This window comes from Meleagris gallopavo, chromosome 6 (assembly GCF_905368555.1).
Source record: "Meleagris gallopavo chromosome 6, MGAL_WU_HG_1.1, whole genome shotgun sequence".
NCBI classification, from domain to species: domain Eukaryota; kingdom Metazoa; phylum Chordata; class Aves; order Galliformes; family Phasianidae; genus Meleagris; species Meleagris gallopavo.
Window position 1 is genome coordinate 6,345,903 of NC_139409.1, and position 15,127 is coordinate 6,361,029.

General features: G+C 44.9%; 1 protein-coding gene across 5 annotated transcripts in view; it reads right to left on the reverse strand.

Annotated features, from left to right (window-relative positions):
* The window catches only part of PRKAG2 (protein kinase AMP-activated non-catalytic subunit gamma 2), a 185,560-nt gene that overhangs the window by 26,569 nt on the left and 143,864 nt on the right, over positions 1-15,127 (reverse strand). For 4 of the 5 annotated variants that reach the window (XM_085226986.1, XM_085226988.1, XM_085226987.1 and 1 more), the window contains one exon: positions 12,773-12,854. In XM_085226986.1, coding sequence (XP_085083112.1) covers positions 12,773-12,854 — 82 coding nt within the window. Of the gene's footprint in view, positions 1-12,772; positions 12,889-15,127 lie in introns of those variants that run through there. The other variant, XM_085226990.1, reaches the window with a different exon arrangement.

Genomic DNA, 15,127 nt, shown 5'->3' on the forward strand with positions numbered 1-15,127 from the left:
GGCTATTCTTTCTTTTCACCACAAATCAGTGATATGCTCAGATGTAGATAGCACAGTGATGCATACTACCTGTACAAGAGGCAATACAGAATCTCTGCTCCTGCCTGATGTGACTGAGGTATCCAAAATTAGATTTGCATAAGGAGCCTCATTTGCAGAAGCACCCTTACGGTAATGGATGCCCCAAGTTGTATCACACCACAGAAGGACTACGTGCTACAGTAATTTTGAGAACAAGATCTTAAGTGCTTCTCCTTGGAAGCTGAACTAAATTGTAGCAGTGCCAAGCACAGACTGTCTTTGCCATCCCTTTCAATTTTCTTCCTTCCCCCTTGGTCAGATGGCTGATGTATGCCTCTCATGCTGATTCTGTAACAACTCCTGCATTAAGTGTGAAGATGAAATGGCACCAGACAATTACAGTTACCCTGGCACAGCAAAGGCAGTTGGAGAGAAGCCTTGGGGAAATACAGCTGTTGGAACTCAGCTTATGTTTATAGCACGAGTCAGGATGCTGCCTCCAGCCAAACAGCAGCTTCCTACAGTTCATTATCTGAACGTTACTCGCTCATAGACAGCAGATTCCCAGCAGGAGCCATCTCAAACTAGAGCAAGGATTGGGAAAAAGAGTGCACTATGACTGATCACGCATTTCCATCTTGGTGCTTCCACATGAAAGCCTATTTCTTACAAGATAACCTTCTCATAAATCTTTAAGTGGACACTGTCCATGTGCACTCCTTCCCCAAAAGTCACAGGCAAAGGCACAAGAGCCCAAACCCCCAACCCTCCCTTCTGCAACTCCTGATAAGCAGAGCAGAAGTAGAAGCCGCTGAAAGGAGACAGACTTTTGGAAAAATAAAGCACCTGAGGTCAACTGATTGAGCCCTGCATAAAGCTTCTTTTAAGTTCAAGTATCTTTGTATCATTTTAATTCTTCTTACAGGTAAAAACACTTTAAAGCATAAAAGATCCATCCACGTATTTTTCCCAAACATACCCCCCCACCATAGGTACTTAAGTGCAAAAGAGTAATTTTTACTCCTTTCTTCTCTCCCATTCCTCTACAACATCAGACATGTTTGTTTGTTTGTTTTTTAAAGGCTAACTGTTATTTAGAAAAGCATGGATAAACTATTGAGCAACACTGACTCAGAGATTGCAGTGGAACCAGGTACTAAGTTTAACCCTCTGTTTAGAGGGAGAATGTAGAGCTAGCACCTGAATACCCATATATGAAAGCGAAACTTCCACAGCATTCCTGAAGCCATTCTTCAGATCTTCTGCATAGATACCTTCAGTTCTACTCACACCTTTATCACCACACTTTCCTACTGCAGCTTCCCCCTCAGAATTCTTCTCTTTGGAATGCCTTGGAGAAGAAGTGCCTGCAGATGGAGAACAGGAACGTGCAGTAACACATGTGGTCAACACATAGTGAAAAGCCTCCAAATGCTGTCACACAGAAACCTACAGGAAGTTTTTCAGAGGTGTTTACTGCAAACCATAGGGTGCCTTTCCTATGGTCCATCACATCTGATTTGCCCCACAATGAGAGCCTAGACCACACGTGTCTTCCAGCTTCAACAATACAACATAACATCTCAAAACAAAACCAAACACCTACATTATAGGTATGTTACTCTCCTTATTTCTGCACTGGTATCCAGTCACACCAGGTTTAACACGTGGTTTCAGGTGCATCTGAAAGGAGGGCATTGTGTCCCATGCAAACTGTTTCATCTTTCAACCACATCACTACAGCTGGAGGAACACTCCCTGGAGCAGCCCTGCTCCTCACCGTTACGTGAAGTTTATCGATACAATTAAGCTGATAAGCTTCACTAAAAGGTGTTAACAAAGTCACCCTCCTATTCCTTAACCAAGTAAGGTAATTAAATACTTGGTTAACAGAAGTTTACAGTAATCCGTATAAGAACAATACGTCTCACAGTGAAAACAGCAACTGGTTCGTGTACAACAAATGGATTTTGTAACAGAACAAAGCAATAAGAGAGCATGGCTTCAGTCTGCTGAGCTGACTGCTCCAGAGCCAGGAGCCCCGAAAACAGCAGACAAGAAACAAGACACCATAAGCAGAATCAATGTCTCAGCAGGAGAATAATACTGACTTAGCATAAGAATGACGAGCACAGAACAAGAAGTGGTGTTTGACTGTATCATTTGATTTATATTCCTTCATGAGGAAGCTATTCTCAGAATAAAACAAAAACAAAACCCACAACAACCAAACACTGCCAAAAGATCATCTGACTGAGGACGTGGGTGTTAAAACCTAGTGGAAACAAAGAATGGAAAAGGTGGAAAGAGATGGTTACAAAGATGCCTATTGTAAGTGGCAGGAGATAAATCATTACATTTTTAGAACGGGCTTGGAACAGCTTTACTGCTAACAGAGCAAGAAAGGCTAGCAAAGGACTAGCTGTGATTGTAGGAGAAGTGATTTAGTCTGATATACAGAAAGCAATGGATTGTTCTATGACAGCCAAAAGGATTTCAAACACAAGGAAACAGAAGAAGAGGATGCAAAGAAAGAAACAAGAAGTGTTTTCTTTTTGAAAGCTGCAGAGAAACTGAAGATATCCTGGCAGACCACAGCAAACTTCCAGAGCAGCATTATTCATGCAGCCACACGACACACCAAGCTACAGATTGGATGCTTCCCATCCCAGTGTAAAAGAATGCATGAGCTGGCAGCTAAGGAAAGATCACATTAAGTTCACAGATGTCAGACACTCAGATACAATGCAATAGGAAGTGCATCTAAGATCAGTATCAGCAGTTTCAGTGATTCAAAATGAATTCTTTATTATAATAAGAATACAGAACTTCTGATAGGAGGGGGATTTGAGAAAGCAGGAGCACACACAGGTACCATTAGAAAGCCTAAATTGTGCCCTCTTAGCATAGGTCATCCCACAAATGGAGGTTCTGGAAATACATGAAACAAGAGGAAAAGAACAGGTACATGGACAGGTTAAGAACTACATGTGGAATAGTAAGCTTTCCACATTTTGAAATAAAGACTTCACTTAAGGCATTTGAAAAAGAATTAGGATTTCTTGCATCTACTCCTTTTGGCACATCAACCTGCCTTTTAAATCACAGAATGGCCTGGGTTGAAAAGGACCACGATGCTCATCTCGTTCCAACCCCCTGCTATGTGCAGGGTCACCAACCAGCAGACCAGGCTGCCCAGAGCCACATCCAGCCTGGCCTTGAATGCCTCCAGGGATGGGGCATCCACAGCCTCCTTGGGCAACCTGTTCCAGTGCCTCACCACCCTCTGTGTGGAAAACTTCCTCCTAATATCTCACCTAAACCTCCCGTCACAGTTTAAAACCATTCCCAATTCTAGTTTGTGCAACTATTGCATCACTCCAGATCACTAAGGGAATTCAGATGCTGTCTCCCCTTGTCACAAGGGGCTGCTCACTGCAGAGACTAGGTTATCACACGTAGACAGGAGAAACCCTAGCTACAGAGCTAGTTGCCATACTGCTTTAGTCTTTAAGTTAGTAACAAAGGGCTTTTACCAGTAGTTTCATGCTTCACAGGGAAAACATTGCAAAATGAGTCAGAGAATCAAGATATCCTTTAATTCAAGGTTCTAATCAGCAATCTCAGAAACAGAACCAGAAGATGCTTCCAGGAGTTTGCAAGAAGATTTAGAAATGGTGACAAGAATTTAAAGTTTATCTTCAAAATGAATTCACAAATGGCTTAGAGTTAATGGTATCTTTCAAAGAATACCAGAACTGAAAAAAAAAAAAAAAAAAGTGCTTGGTCAGATGAGCACAAATCAGGTAAGTGACCAAACAACAGATCCACTCAGAAAGAACTATCCTACTGCTATTCACTTCATATATGAAACTGCAAGTAGGAAAAAGGCACCGTGTGCTTAACCAGAACAAACCAAACAGAAACTCAATGCAGCTGTCACAGAACCATTAACTCACTCCAGAAGCTGGTTAAACAGAACAAAGCAACCCTGGGATTTTGTATAGTCTCCTCCTCCTAAGATCCTAAACATAGAATGAGACAAACATCAGCAGGTGTCTTAGTGCAGAACAGAAGGGCTGTCAGTCCCTAAGACAGCTTCACTTCTCTGGTTCTGAGGCTTGAATATCTCTGCTCCTCCAAACCTAGTAAGACCTAAGACATTTAAGAGAAAAGTAATGCAAATAACTGTCTGGAAAAAAAAAATAATCAAAAAAACAAGATTCAGAGCTTGGTTTCAGCCTACCTTGCTGTTATCACACACTTCAAAACCCTGCACTGAGTTCTGTTTCTAAGCTTTGGAGTGAAGGATGTCCAAGTGAGCAGTCAACACTTCCTTTGTCCCGCTGCTCTCTGCTGGCAGGCTGCATAAGCAAGTAACGTGAGGTCTGAGGCAGACAGAAAGCAACAAGCAGCTTAAGAAACTTCACATTCCGAAGCTAATCATAGCAACTCTGAAGCTACTTGTCCAGGCAGGCAGAGAAACTTACTTGTTTACAAGCAAAAGGTGCATTGTTTGTGAGCCACCTAAAGTGTAACTGTGCACCTCTGGAATAGCCTACTATCACTTAGACCAAGGTCAGGCCAAAGCTAAGGGTTTGTACCTCAACTACAGCCAAGTCACTGCGCTTTTGTGAACAGAGGCAGCAACATCAGCCTACAGCCTAATAATTCATTTCTTCCCTTGACAACAGGTAGTATGGTTTTTCCCTAAGCATCCCAAACAAGGATCTAATTTAAGGCACTGCCAGTTTGGAATGCAAACACTCAGTTTTTGAGATTGAGAGATGCCAGCCAGCCACAACCCAAGAAACCAAAGATGGTATTAAGCCTCTGAATATTAACATTAGGAAACATAGGCTGGAGAGCAGAATTCAAGCAAGGTTCAAGGCATGTGATAGATGAAGGAATAAAGCAGCCCGTATCCTGAGAAATGCTATCTATAGAGGAAGACTGGTAAAAAAAAAAAAAAAAAAAAACCTTGACTTCATGGCAGTTTCTTTAAAGCAAGCACTAATCCTACTAGACACAGTCTGCAGGCACTTTAACTCTTAACAGTAAATGGCTATCTCTGTCCTAAAGGTCACAACTTAACCAAAGCACTGCCCACAAGATAAACATCTTCAAAATGAATCCACCACCCTCACAAGAGACAACTATATATTCTTACTGAATACAGCAAGAATCTAATCTGCAGGAGACCTTTCACTAAAGACTAACCATGTGAACTGAAAGCATAAAATGCTTTAAAGGAAGAAAAAAAACTTCCATGTGCAAACCTAAGGACTTCAGGCCATCTCTGCTACAGAAACAGCTTTGTCAGGTCTAAAAGAATGTGTCATAAGGAAGCACTTCAGGTATTTCCCAACTTAGCTTTTTGACTGCTTGTCCCAAACCTAGAATGACTACTGACAAGACCCACTACTGACAAGACCCTAGGTTGAAGCTTTGAATCATTCAGCATTAAGATCCTCATTTCTCTGTAGTTTCTCCTTACACATTTCTTTTAATTCCCTCCCTATGCACGACAACCTTTTCTAAATAGCTATTATTGCTGTCTTCTGATTTAACAATCTGCATGCACACTTCAATAGTTATGAAGTCTTCTGGCTTCAACACACCTCTTCGGAGACTTACCTAACAGCATGTACAGATTGGAGCTAGGCAGAGAACTGAAGACCCAACACACATCAATATGGCACATTCAAGGAAGCTTTCTGGAACCTGGTTCAGAAGTTGTGCTGATTGTTCTCTGCATCACATACTACTGCAAACAGACCCAAAGCTGATCTTTCTCTGAACTCTAATGATGGCCATACGTTGCATAGCTTTTTGTTTAATTGGTTGTTTATTATCATTAAAAATACCCAACACCTGAACTAAATCACAGAGAAAAGCACAGTAATCTTGTCCAAAAACAAATAAAAGCAAACATGCCTCTGAAAAAACTGCAATAAGTGTCTGAAAGCTGCTTTAGGGCAAAATTGAGGATTGCCATCTAATCCCTGCTATAGCTAAAGCTAAACTTCTGTGAATTCTTACTATCAGTACAATTCTTCACCAAATTGCTTTACATTAAACAGCAAAATCCACGTGAAGTTCAGCATCTAAAAAACAAGTCAGGCTTATTTGAATAGCAGTCAGAACTACCATAAGAGTAACCACATCACAGTCAGAAACACGTCAGACATGAGCGGCTCCTAAAAGGATTGAGTTATTTAGGCTTCCCAAAGCTCTGTCTTGATGCCAAATGTCAAATTCAGCTCTGCCCTAACACAGTTATGTTTGTATTCCATTGATTGGATGATACATTAATATCAGACACTGGTGTTAACTCCTCCACAGGCAGATTTTCTCCTAACCTCCCTGCCTTTCCTTCATCAGTCTTTTATACTGCATGCATCTATAGCCAAACAGCCTCAGTACAGAGAGGCATGCTTTGTTTCAAGGAGCAAGAACCACTAAGAAAAACAATACCCCAAGTGCTGTATTTCCTCTGGAAATAGTGCACTTCTTAACATATTTTGGACTTGCCTACTTCCCAACACCCTGCTAAGTTCTGGAAGCATTCAGATCAGTAAAGTAACTGTAGATAACTTGCAGCAAGGTCCTAACAGAACTTTTGCTGCTTTGAACAACCTCACTTAAAGTCAGACCCCACAAACAAATACTGGTGAACATCCAGCCTCAAGTTATCCAAAACACAGTGTGCTTTATGGAGAATCCTATCTTAAATGGCAGTCATATCTGTTGCAGATGATTAGGAAGCAGAACCATCTCAGGATTATTTAGCAATAATTACACTGAGCCAACTCATGCAGCTTTCCACCGTCCCTCTTACCACACTGGCATTTTTTCAGTTTAAATCAAGTCCCATTCATTCAATACCCAGCCTTGCCCAAAGGCACTACGTTTTCCAAGAGCACTGACTTGACCACGAAAATCAAATTTAGCAGCTGAGGTTACCGGACTATCAACACAGCAACATGATTTCTCCTCTACTGTCATCCCTTCACAGATTCAGGTATTTCACATCACCACCTGGGATGTCTATCAAGGAAAAGGCAACAGTCACCCTGCTCCACCACACTGCTACACGCCAAAGCAGACGCAAGCAAGAGACACCATCTTGTAGTCAACTCTAAGGCAACACTAATATGTTATAACTGCTATTTCTACCATTACTTACTGAAGTAGCCAACTGCCAACTCAGCATCTGCAAATCAGCATGCTAGGGTGTTCTCAGGACACCGGGAAGGAAGTGGAGATTATACTGTTCAAAGTCTTGGACCTTACGTATAGCAGCAGTTTACCAACCTGCTGGCAGCTAATCATGGCATTCCCTAGGAAGATTATGCCTGCACATCGTGCAGGTGCAATAATACCAAGACAAATAAGCTCCAACAACACTGCCTATAAAGCTCTGTTCTTAGTTGCTTGCATCTTGGCTAAATAATTATAAGGACTCACTGCTGCCACGATAGGCCTTTATTCTACCACTGTTTCTAGGAAGTCCCAGACAGAACAGTTCCACTGTTTCCAGGAATGGATTAGGGGAAAAAAATAAGTGTTTTGGCAAGCTCAATTTTTATGCAAGCTTTTTCTCCTCTACTCTGAAGGCCAAAAGCAGAGGTTTTAAAAGCATCTCCTGTATAACAAGGCTGCATCTTCTGCTGTACTCAAACATCTTTTGCAAAGGTAATAACACTCGACACGTTTGTTCCCTGGTTACGACTTCACATGTTGCTATGAATTGGTTATTTCCTACTCAACTCTAAGTGGGGCTTTCCTCACTGTGATACTAAGCAATACAATCAGAGCTGCATCTTTTGGATCTTAGGAGCAGAAAGAATTCTGTCTAGATGGAGCTGGCAAGCACTGGGCTGATAGAAAGAGCCATACACAGTACTTGAACAAGGTGAAAGATCCTCGTCTAAGACGACAAAATTCTCAAAAGTTTATTTTATGCTTCTCCAAGCGAGGCTTCATGCATAAAATTATAGATAAAAATAAAAAGTAGAGTTTCCATCCTTGAACTCTGAAGATGACTATTTCTTTGGAAATACTTCTATGATGTCATTACATAGCAAAGTGGCAGACAAAGGACATGAGGTTGCCTAGCACAGCACAGCACTTGATCGTAACTTCCTGCATGAACTACTGAAGCTAACTTCTCTGGAATATTCACAAGTTCATTCTTTAACCCCTCTTGACAGTTCTATCACAGGAAAGCTCAAAATCCTCTCGATATTCTTTGCTGCAAAGTGACAAAAAAAAAAAATATCTGAGTAAATTTGGTAGGAACAGATGCAAGTATTCAGTATTACATCAAATCAGATATCCAGAGGAAAAAAGGCACCAAATAACACAATTTTTCTCCCTCCTCACTTGCTGTTATGCCTTAAATATTATAACACAAATGAACTCTAAAGCAGAAATAGAAAATGATTCTCATTTAGGGCCATACAGAGTTCATTAATCCCAATTATCCTCTCCACATAGTAATTTCTTGTTATGCCCACCCAATGTTCTAACAGGCTGCGAAAGATGTGATGCACAACACCCCCTAACATTATCACCACGTACCCCAGTATTTTATAGCACAGTTCACAAGCAAAATACCATTTCTCAGCTCTCAGCAACAACAGCTCTAACAACCACATGATTATCACTTATTAGAAGCAACTCACAGCTGCAAAAGAACACTGCATCTCTGGTACTTTGTTAGTAATACTAAATAGTAATACCAAATACCATAAAGCTGTGGAGTAATTATCTTTAGCATTTCCTAAACTGATCTGCTAACCAGATTCTGATTCTTAAACAAAATCTAGCATGCACATTAACATGCATTTTCTTACCAACTTCTTGCAACTATTTTTGGCACACAGTGACATACTGTCATACCTTGGTTCAGATACTCACTTGCCAGTGGGAGGCTGACAGATAGGAAGGGCTCAGCAAGGAACCACTTCCCAGAAAATCTGCAGAGTGGGGAAGGAATGACGCCAGACACAACAATTAGTTGAGATGGGATGCAATTAGTGGTGAAAGTTTATTGCAAGAGATAGCCAATAACAAGCACATGACACGAGAGATGAAGAAAGTGAGATGAAGACCAGGGCATCACTATGAGTAATGCCACTCTAACACAAACTGTTCATCAAATAACTAAATGCTACTTTGTGCAAGGGAGAGAGCATTCAAGAATGAGCACACAGTTCCACAACACTGAAGCTAAGACTGCTGCCTGCAGTTTGCAGAATTCTTTTTTCCAGACTAGGAATTGAGCACACGTACAAGAGAGCCACGCAATAAACTTCTCCCTCTGCAAAGACTCCCTGAGATAATCATGTATTTTTCTGGCATCTGCTAAGTTCTGCTTTATCAGTAACTGCTGGAGAAGAAAAACGAGAATGGAGATGTGCAAAGTGTTGAACCTAGGAAAAAACAACCCCAGGTATGAGGAGATACCCAGCTGGAAAGCTGCTGGACAGCAAAGGGCCTGAGGCAGACATCAACAGAACACGAGCCAGCCATGTGCCCTTGCCACCACGAAAGCCAACATCATCCTGGGCTGCGTTAGGCAAAGTAACAGCAGCAGCACAAGGAGGTGTATCCTTCTCTATACTCAGGGTTGGTAAGGACACACCTGGAGTGAGGCGTCCAGTTCTGGGCCCCTCAAATGCAAGAGATTTGGACATACTGGAGAGTCAGAAGAAGGACCACAGAGGTGATGAAGGGACTGGAGCTCCTCTGAGGAGAGCCAAAGAGAGCGGGACTGCTCAGCCCAGAGACAAGGAGGCTCAGCAGAACCTGAAAGGAAGATCAGAAGATGGAGCTAAGCGTGGTGCCAGGACAGGAGGCAATGAACGTGAACGGCAAAACTGGAGGCTCCCTTTGAACATCAAGAGTTGCTTATTTTAGCAACTAAGCACTGGCCCAGAACAAGCAAACCCACAGCATGGATAACAGACTCATGAAAGGTCTCTAACCTATTCCAGGCTACAACAAGAAACTCCACTGCCTCCCAGAGATAACTTCAATACCTCTTGAGAAACATAGGTAGGTCACCCCCATCCAAGGAACGCTGAGCAGAATGAGTTCAGAGCATCTCATGTATTAATAAAGTTTTCTGTTTGAACAGAAGAATTTTCCAGTTCAAAGGTACTCTGGGCTTTTACACAAGTTTTCAAGCTCTTCTATTCTGATTATTTTGGGGAAAAAGCTCTTTATGGAGTTCCAAATAAGTCAAATATCCACTAGCCTATCTAGTCCTTCTCCTCAGCACCTGTCCCATCTCAGCTGTAGTGCAGCTGCTCTGTTAACCACCATCTCAGAGATGAGAATTTGCTCTTCTACATCCCATAAGAGCAGTATCATTATTTAGCAAATAATAATAATAAGCAAGGTAGTGATCAGCCAGTAAGTCACAGTGATCCCATGGAGTCCTGTCACATACATTAACCAAACGTGCTTTACGCACAAAGAAAAAGACAACGATCAGCACTGATTTCATGGACAAAAGCACCATGTGCAGCACTGCCCACATTAATTAGGTACGAAATGTGGAGGAAAGAAAAAATGCCCCTTTATTTAGAAGCCATCACATCATGCTGGACTCCACGTTTCCTTACATTGCCACTTATGCTATAAATCTTCCCTGTATTGCTTTTTCCAATGTAACTCTCTTAATTAGAATCCAAATTAAATGAATGCCTTCTGTGTTTTCACATCCTCATTTGTGTAACCTCTGAGGAGAATGACAAGCAGAAATCCATTCCCAGCATACTGGATGGCATTCAGTGAACAGATTGAGCCTCACTTTGCAGCTTTTTTTTTTTTTTTTTTTTTTTTTAATTAACCTCTATGTTTCAAGAGAGCTGTAGCATAATTTGATACATGAGATAATGATCGACTGACACAGAAACTGGAAAGAGGAAATACTCAAAAGCAAAGGCAAAACAAGTTTCATGTTTCTAGTTCACCTTTCAATGTAGGTATTGCTGGAGAAAGTTCACTGGGAGTTGGACAAAAGATCAAACTGTGGTTGCATACACTTAATTAAATCTTATCAAGATTTCAAAGCTGTTTCTCAACTTCTGAGCACTACTTGTCATCCAGCAAGAAGAAATTATCACTATCGGATGCCACTGTACTCCTCCATCCCCAATATTAGCACAAGCTACAGCAACTAGTGCAAAAATTTAGGTCATAACACACGCACTGCAAGTAAGCCGCTGCATTTCCGCTGTATCTCAATGTGCTGTGACTCTTCTTCTCCAGGCCTCCTCACGTTGAGCCATCCGGCACAGTTCAGGTCTGATGTCCACAGTCAGTTCCATGTACATCTTGCCTTCCATTCCCTCTCCAGGCACAGAATGAGGTTTGCACTGACACCAGCTGACAGCTACCTGTCCAAGTTCCCAAACTATCTGAACTGGACAGGGTGCCATCAGGCACTGCCTTTTGACAGATCCTCAACATCTCTCTCTCCCCCACTTCTAGTGCCCCCATGCAAAGCCTTCCTTTGGAAGCCAACTGAATTCCCAAAGCAAATCAGCAGCAGCCACCAAACTCCCTCACGTTACCTCACTGCAGTGTTCTCAGAGACGTACTGACACCCACCCTGACCCCATCCCTCACAGTAACACATGCTTATGTTGAAAAGGTAAAGGTGTTTCCAAACTGAGTTTTTTCGGTTATTTCTTCCTGCTGCCTGATATGCTTTGCAGACACCTGAAGGGCTTACAATGGTTTAACTGTTAGTGAGTCAGCAGCTTTTAAGAGCCACTGTTTACAGTAACCAGGTTAAAAATACACATTGAAAAATAAAATCAGTAACTTGAGTTCTTTCTAAGCACAAAAGGAAGGTCCAGCTGCAAGTATGCTAAAAGTGCCACAAGAGAGCTACAGGTTAGCAACAAATGCTCACACTGAATCACGCTCAGGACTCAGTATTTTGTTACAGATCCAACTTTGCAATGACTCCTAAAGAAAAGAAAAAGGAGGAAAAAAAAAAAACAACCAAACTCTCATAGAATTCAATTGCCAGGAGTTTCCTTCCTCCATGCACAGGAAGCCCAGGATCGAGGTGTTACCTCTCCACAACGCTGCTAACCACCAAGGCGGCTTATTAGCATAGCAGCCCGGCTATTTACCTCCACAGCGTGACTCAGCCTACTATTTTCAAAGTTTTCCTTAAATATTCGTCCTACATTCCGTAACGGCAGTCAGCAGCTAGAGGAGAACGCATTCCTACGAAGTTCGGGCCGCCTCGCAGCTCTGAGCGTACAGATGGGCTCCGAGCTCGCTGAGAGACGAAAGCTGGGGACACTCGACGCTTCGCTGGATGCGATGAGAAGGGGAAGGCGGGCAGCGCTCCGGCCGAGCTCCGCAGCCAGGAGCGGCAGGAAGAGCCGGCGCGCAGCCTCACGGAGTCGGGCCACGGCCGGCAGCGCCTATATTTGGTATCGCGGAGCGTTTCGCGGGGATGGCGCACGGCGGGGAGGCTGCACCCCCTAAAGCGGCGCCGGGGCCGCAGGTGAAGGCGGCCGGCCCGTCGCTACGGAGCGCTCCGGGCTGGAACAGCCCCGCCGCCCCCGGCGCACGCGTGCCGCCCCGGGGACAAAAGGCTGCGGCCCCGCGGACCGCTCGGCGGTGTTCACCCCTTCCCTCCTCCCCCACCCCGGCCGCCCGCTGCTCGCGTTTTTGGTTGGTTTTTTTTTTTTTTTGTTTTTGTTTTTTTTACCTTCATCTTCGAGCTCGAGTTTCTCCAGCATCCCTTCGGAGGCGGCCGGGAGCTGAGAGGGAGCCGGAGCCGCTACCGCCGCCTGCGGGAGGGAAGAGAGGAGAAGGGGACGTGATGAGCATCCAGACGCCGACTCAGCGGCCCCGCGGCGGCATCGGGGAGCGGCGGCGGCGAGAGCGAGTGGGGCACGGCTGCCCCTCGGCCTCCCGCACACGCCCGGCTCGCCGCGCGCCGCTCTTACACACACCCAGGGGGAGGAACCGGGACTCGCCCTTCCTTCCCCCACCCTCCCTCCTCTCGGCGGCGCATTAACCCCGCGACCGCCGGGCTCCCACCGGCAGAGCCGCCCGGAGGTGCCGGCGCGGCCCCGCGCGCAGGGAGTGGCGGTCGGACGCGCGGAGGGAGCGGGAGCTGCCCGTGGAGCCGGGCTGCCAGCCGCGGCTCTCGGCCGCGTCTCCCCCGCGCCCCGCCTCCCCCTCCCGCGGGGGAATGGTACGTTCCGTTTTGCTGCAGTCGGAGCCGCCGGGCAGCGGCGAGAGGGGAAGGGAACTACCACTGCGGAGCGCGGCGGGGAGAGCAAGGCGGAGGAGAGGGAGGTTTGGCCGCAGCGCGGATTTAAGCGCTCCGCTTGGCCAGCCGCTTCCCGCAGCCCATCCCGCGGCTCGGACGCGCGGCCGGCTGCGCCGAGTGAGGGCAGTGCGAGAGGGGGCGGGGGAGAGGACAGCCCTCGGCTCCCCCCGCGGGGCGGCGGTGGTACGGCCCCGCGCGCTCACCTGCGGGCAGGCGGGCGGCACCACCGCGCCGCGGGGGGGGGCGGGGGGTTCCCCCGGCGGGCGCTCCCCGAGCGGGGGCAGCCGCCGTCCCGCGCACCGCCCTCCGCTGCAGCTATGAGGAGGAGGTGGCGCCCAGCCCGGCCGTCAGTGTGCGAGGGGCGGGAGACCGCCGGAGCCGGTGTAAGGAGTGTTGTTGTGCTGAAGGTCACGCGTTAAAACCGAACCGAACGTTTGGGGTGTTTCATCAGATAGAATTTTAACGATAGTGCCGACCTGGTCTGCTTCTCTCTAGGGATATTCAACGGACAGGCTGGGAAAGTGGCAAAATCCCACTCTTTGCCATAGAGACCCTTTGGAAATAAAATCCTAAAGCATTTCGCTTCTACTCGGGTCACTCTGAAAGTAATTCCTGCTTTTTATTTCTACAACCGATTCAAAGGGCACAATAACACTGTTTGATAGAGCAAATTCTCAGCTGCAAAACTATTCTTTAACATAGGCACCACCATTACCTGTGTTTTTTTTGCCAGCGATGAACAAGAGCCTGCATGCTACACTCATACAAATCTGCATGGCCGTCCAGAACACGGCTTGTATTCACATCACCCAGTGCCTCACTGTGCTCACATCCACTGCTTGATCTCCATACCCATTCAGCAAGCACCAATGAATGCCAATGGCTCCATTTTTTTCTGCACGGAGGAATTCAGTGACATCCCTTTGCTTCGCAGGCACTCCCCTATCAAACACCATTCTGTCAGACTGCCCCTCTGCTGCCGTCTGTCGCACAGCAACAAAACGTAATGGAATATTGGCAGAAAGGTTCAATCTCTACTGTCATCCCACCAATGTTCACCTCTGAGATCATAGGCCGATATCATAAAATAGGAGGCATTACTTTCGGAGCAGCCCTTGTAGTTATGCTTTTAAAAGACATCCAGAATTTCAATACGTATCCTATCTGACCGCTCACAGAAGGTCTGAAGGCACTTCCTATTAATCTATAGCATTTTTAGTCTATTTTGAGTGTTTGGGAAGCTTTTAATGATCTCTGGGAGCTATTTTTAAAGGCTCTAAATAATTATATTCCATGCCTTGACATTGATGAGTTTTGCTGAACACAAGAGAGGAATAAGATGATGCCTGTTTGGAAATAACTGTCCTGATTTTGTTTCTTGTTTAAAACAACAGGTATTTCCTCCACATTATTATCTCCTAAGCACCAGACACGAGGAAATACAATTCCAAGGTTATTTGTAGGTGGAAGTGACACTGAGTCTTGAAAGGTACGCGGTGCATTTCACTGCTGTGAAACAGGGATATGTTTATAGTAAGCCAGGTAAGCTCATGTAATACAATGAGCCCCACTGCACTGGGAACCTCAGAGCTTAATGCAAGATCAGGGCTTTACAGTGGCTGAAATTATATCCAGATGATGAGTTTTATGAGAAAGTCAAGATAATTTAAAGGTGGTGATTATAGAACAGGGATTTGCAATGTAAACTTCATGCTGTTACATCCATATTGCTCAAAAAAACCCAACCAAAACACCGGCAAAGTAAATTGAGAAATAAAGGCTGAA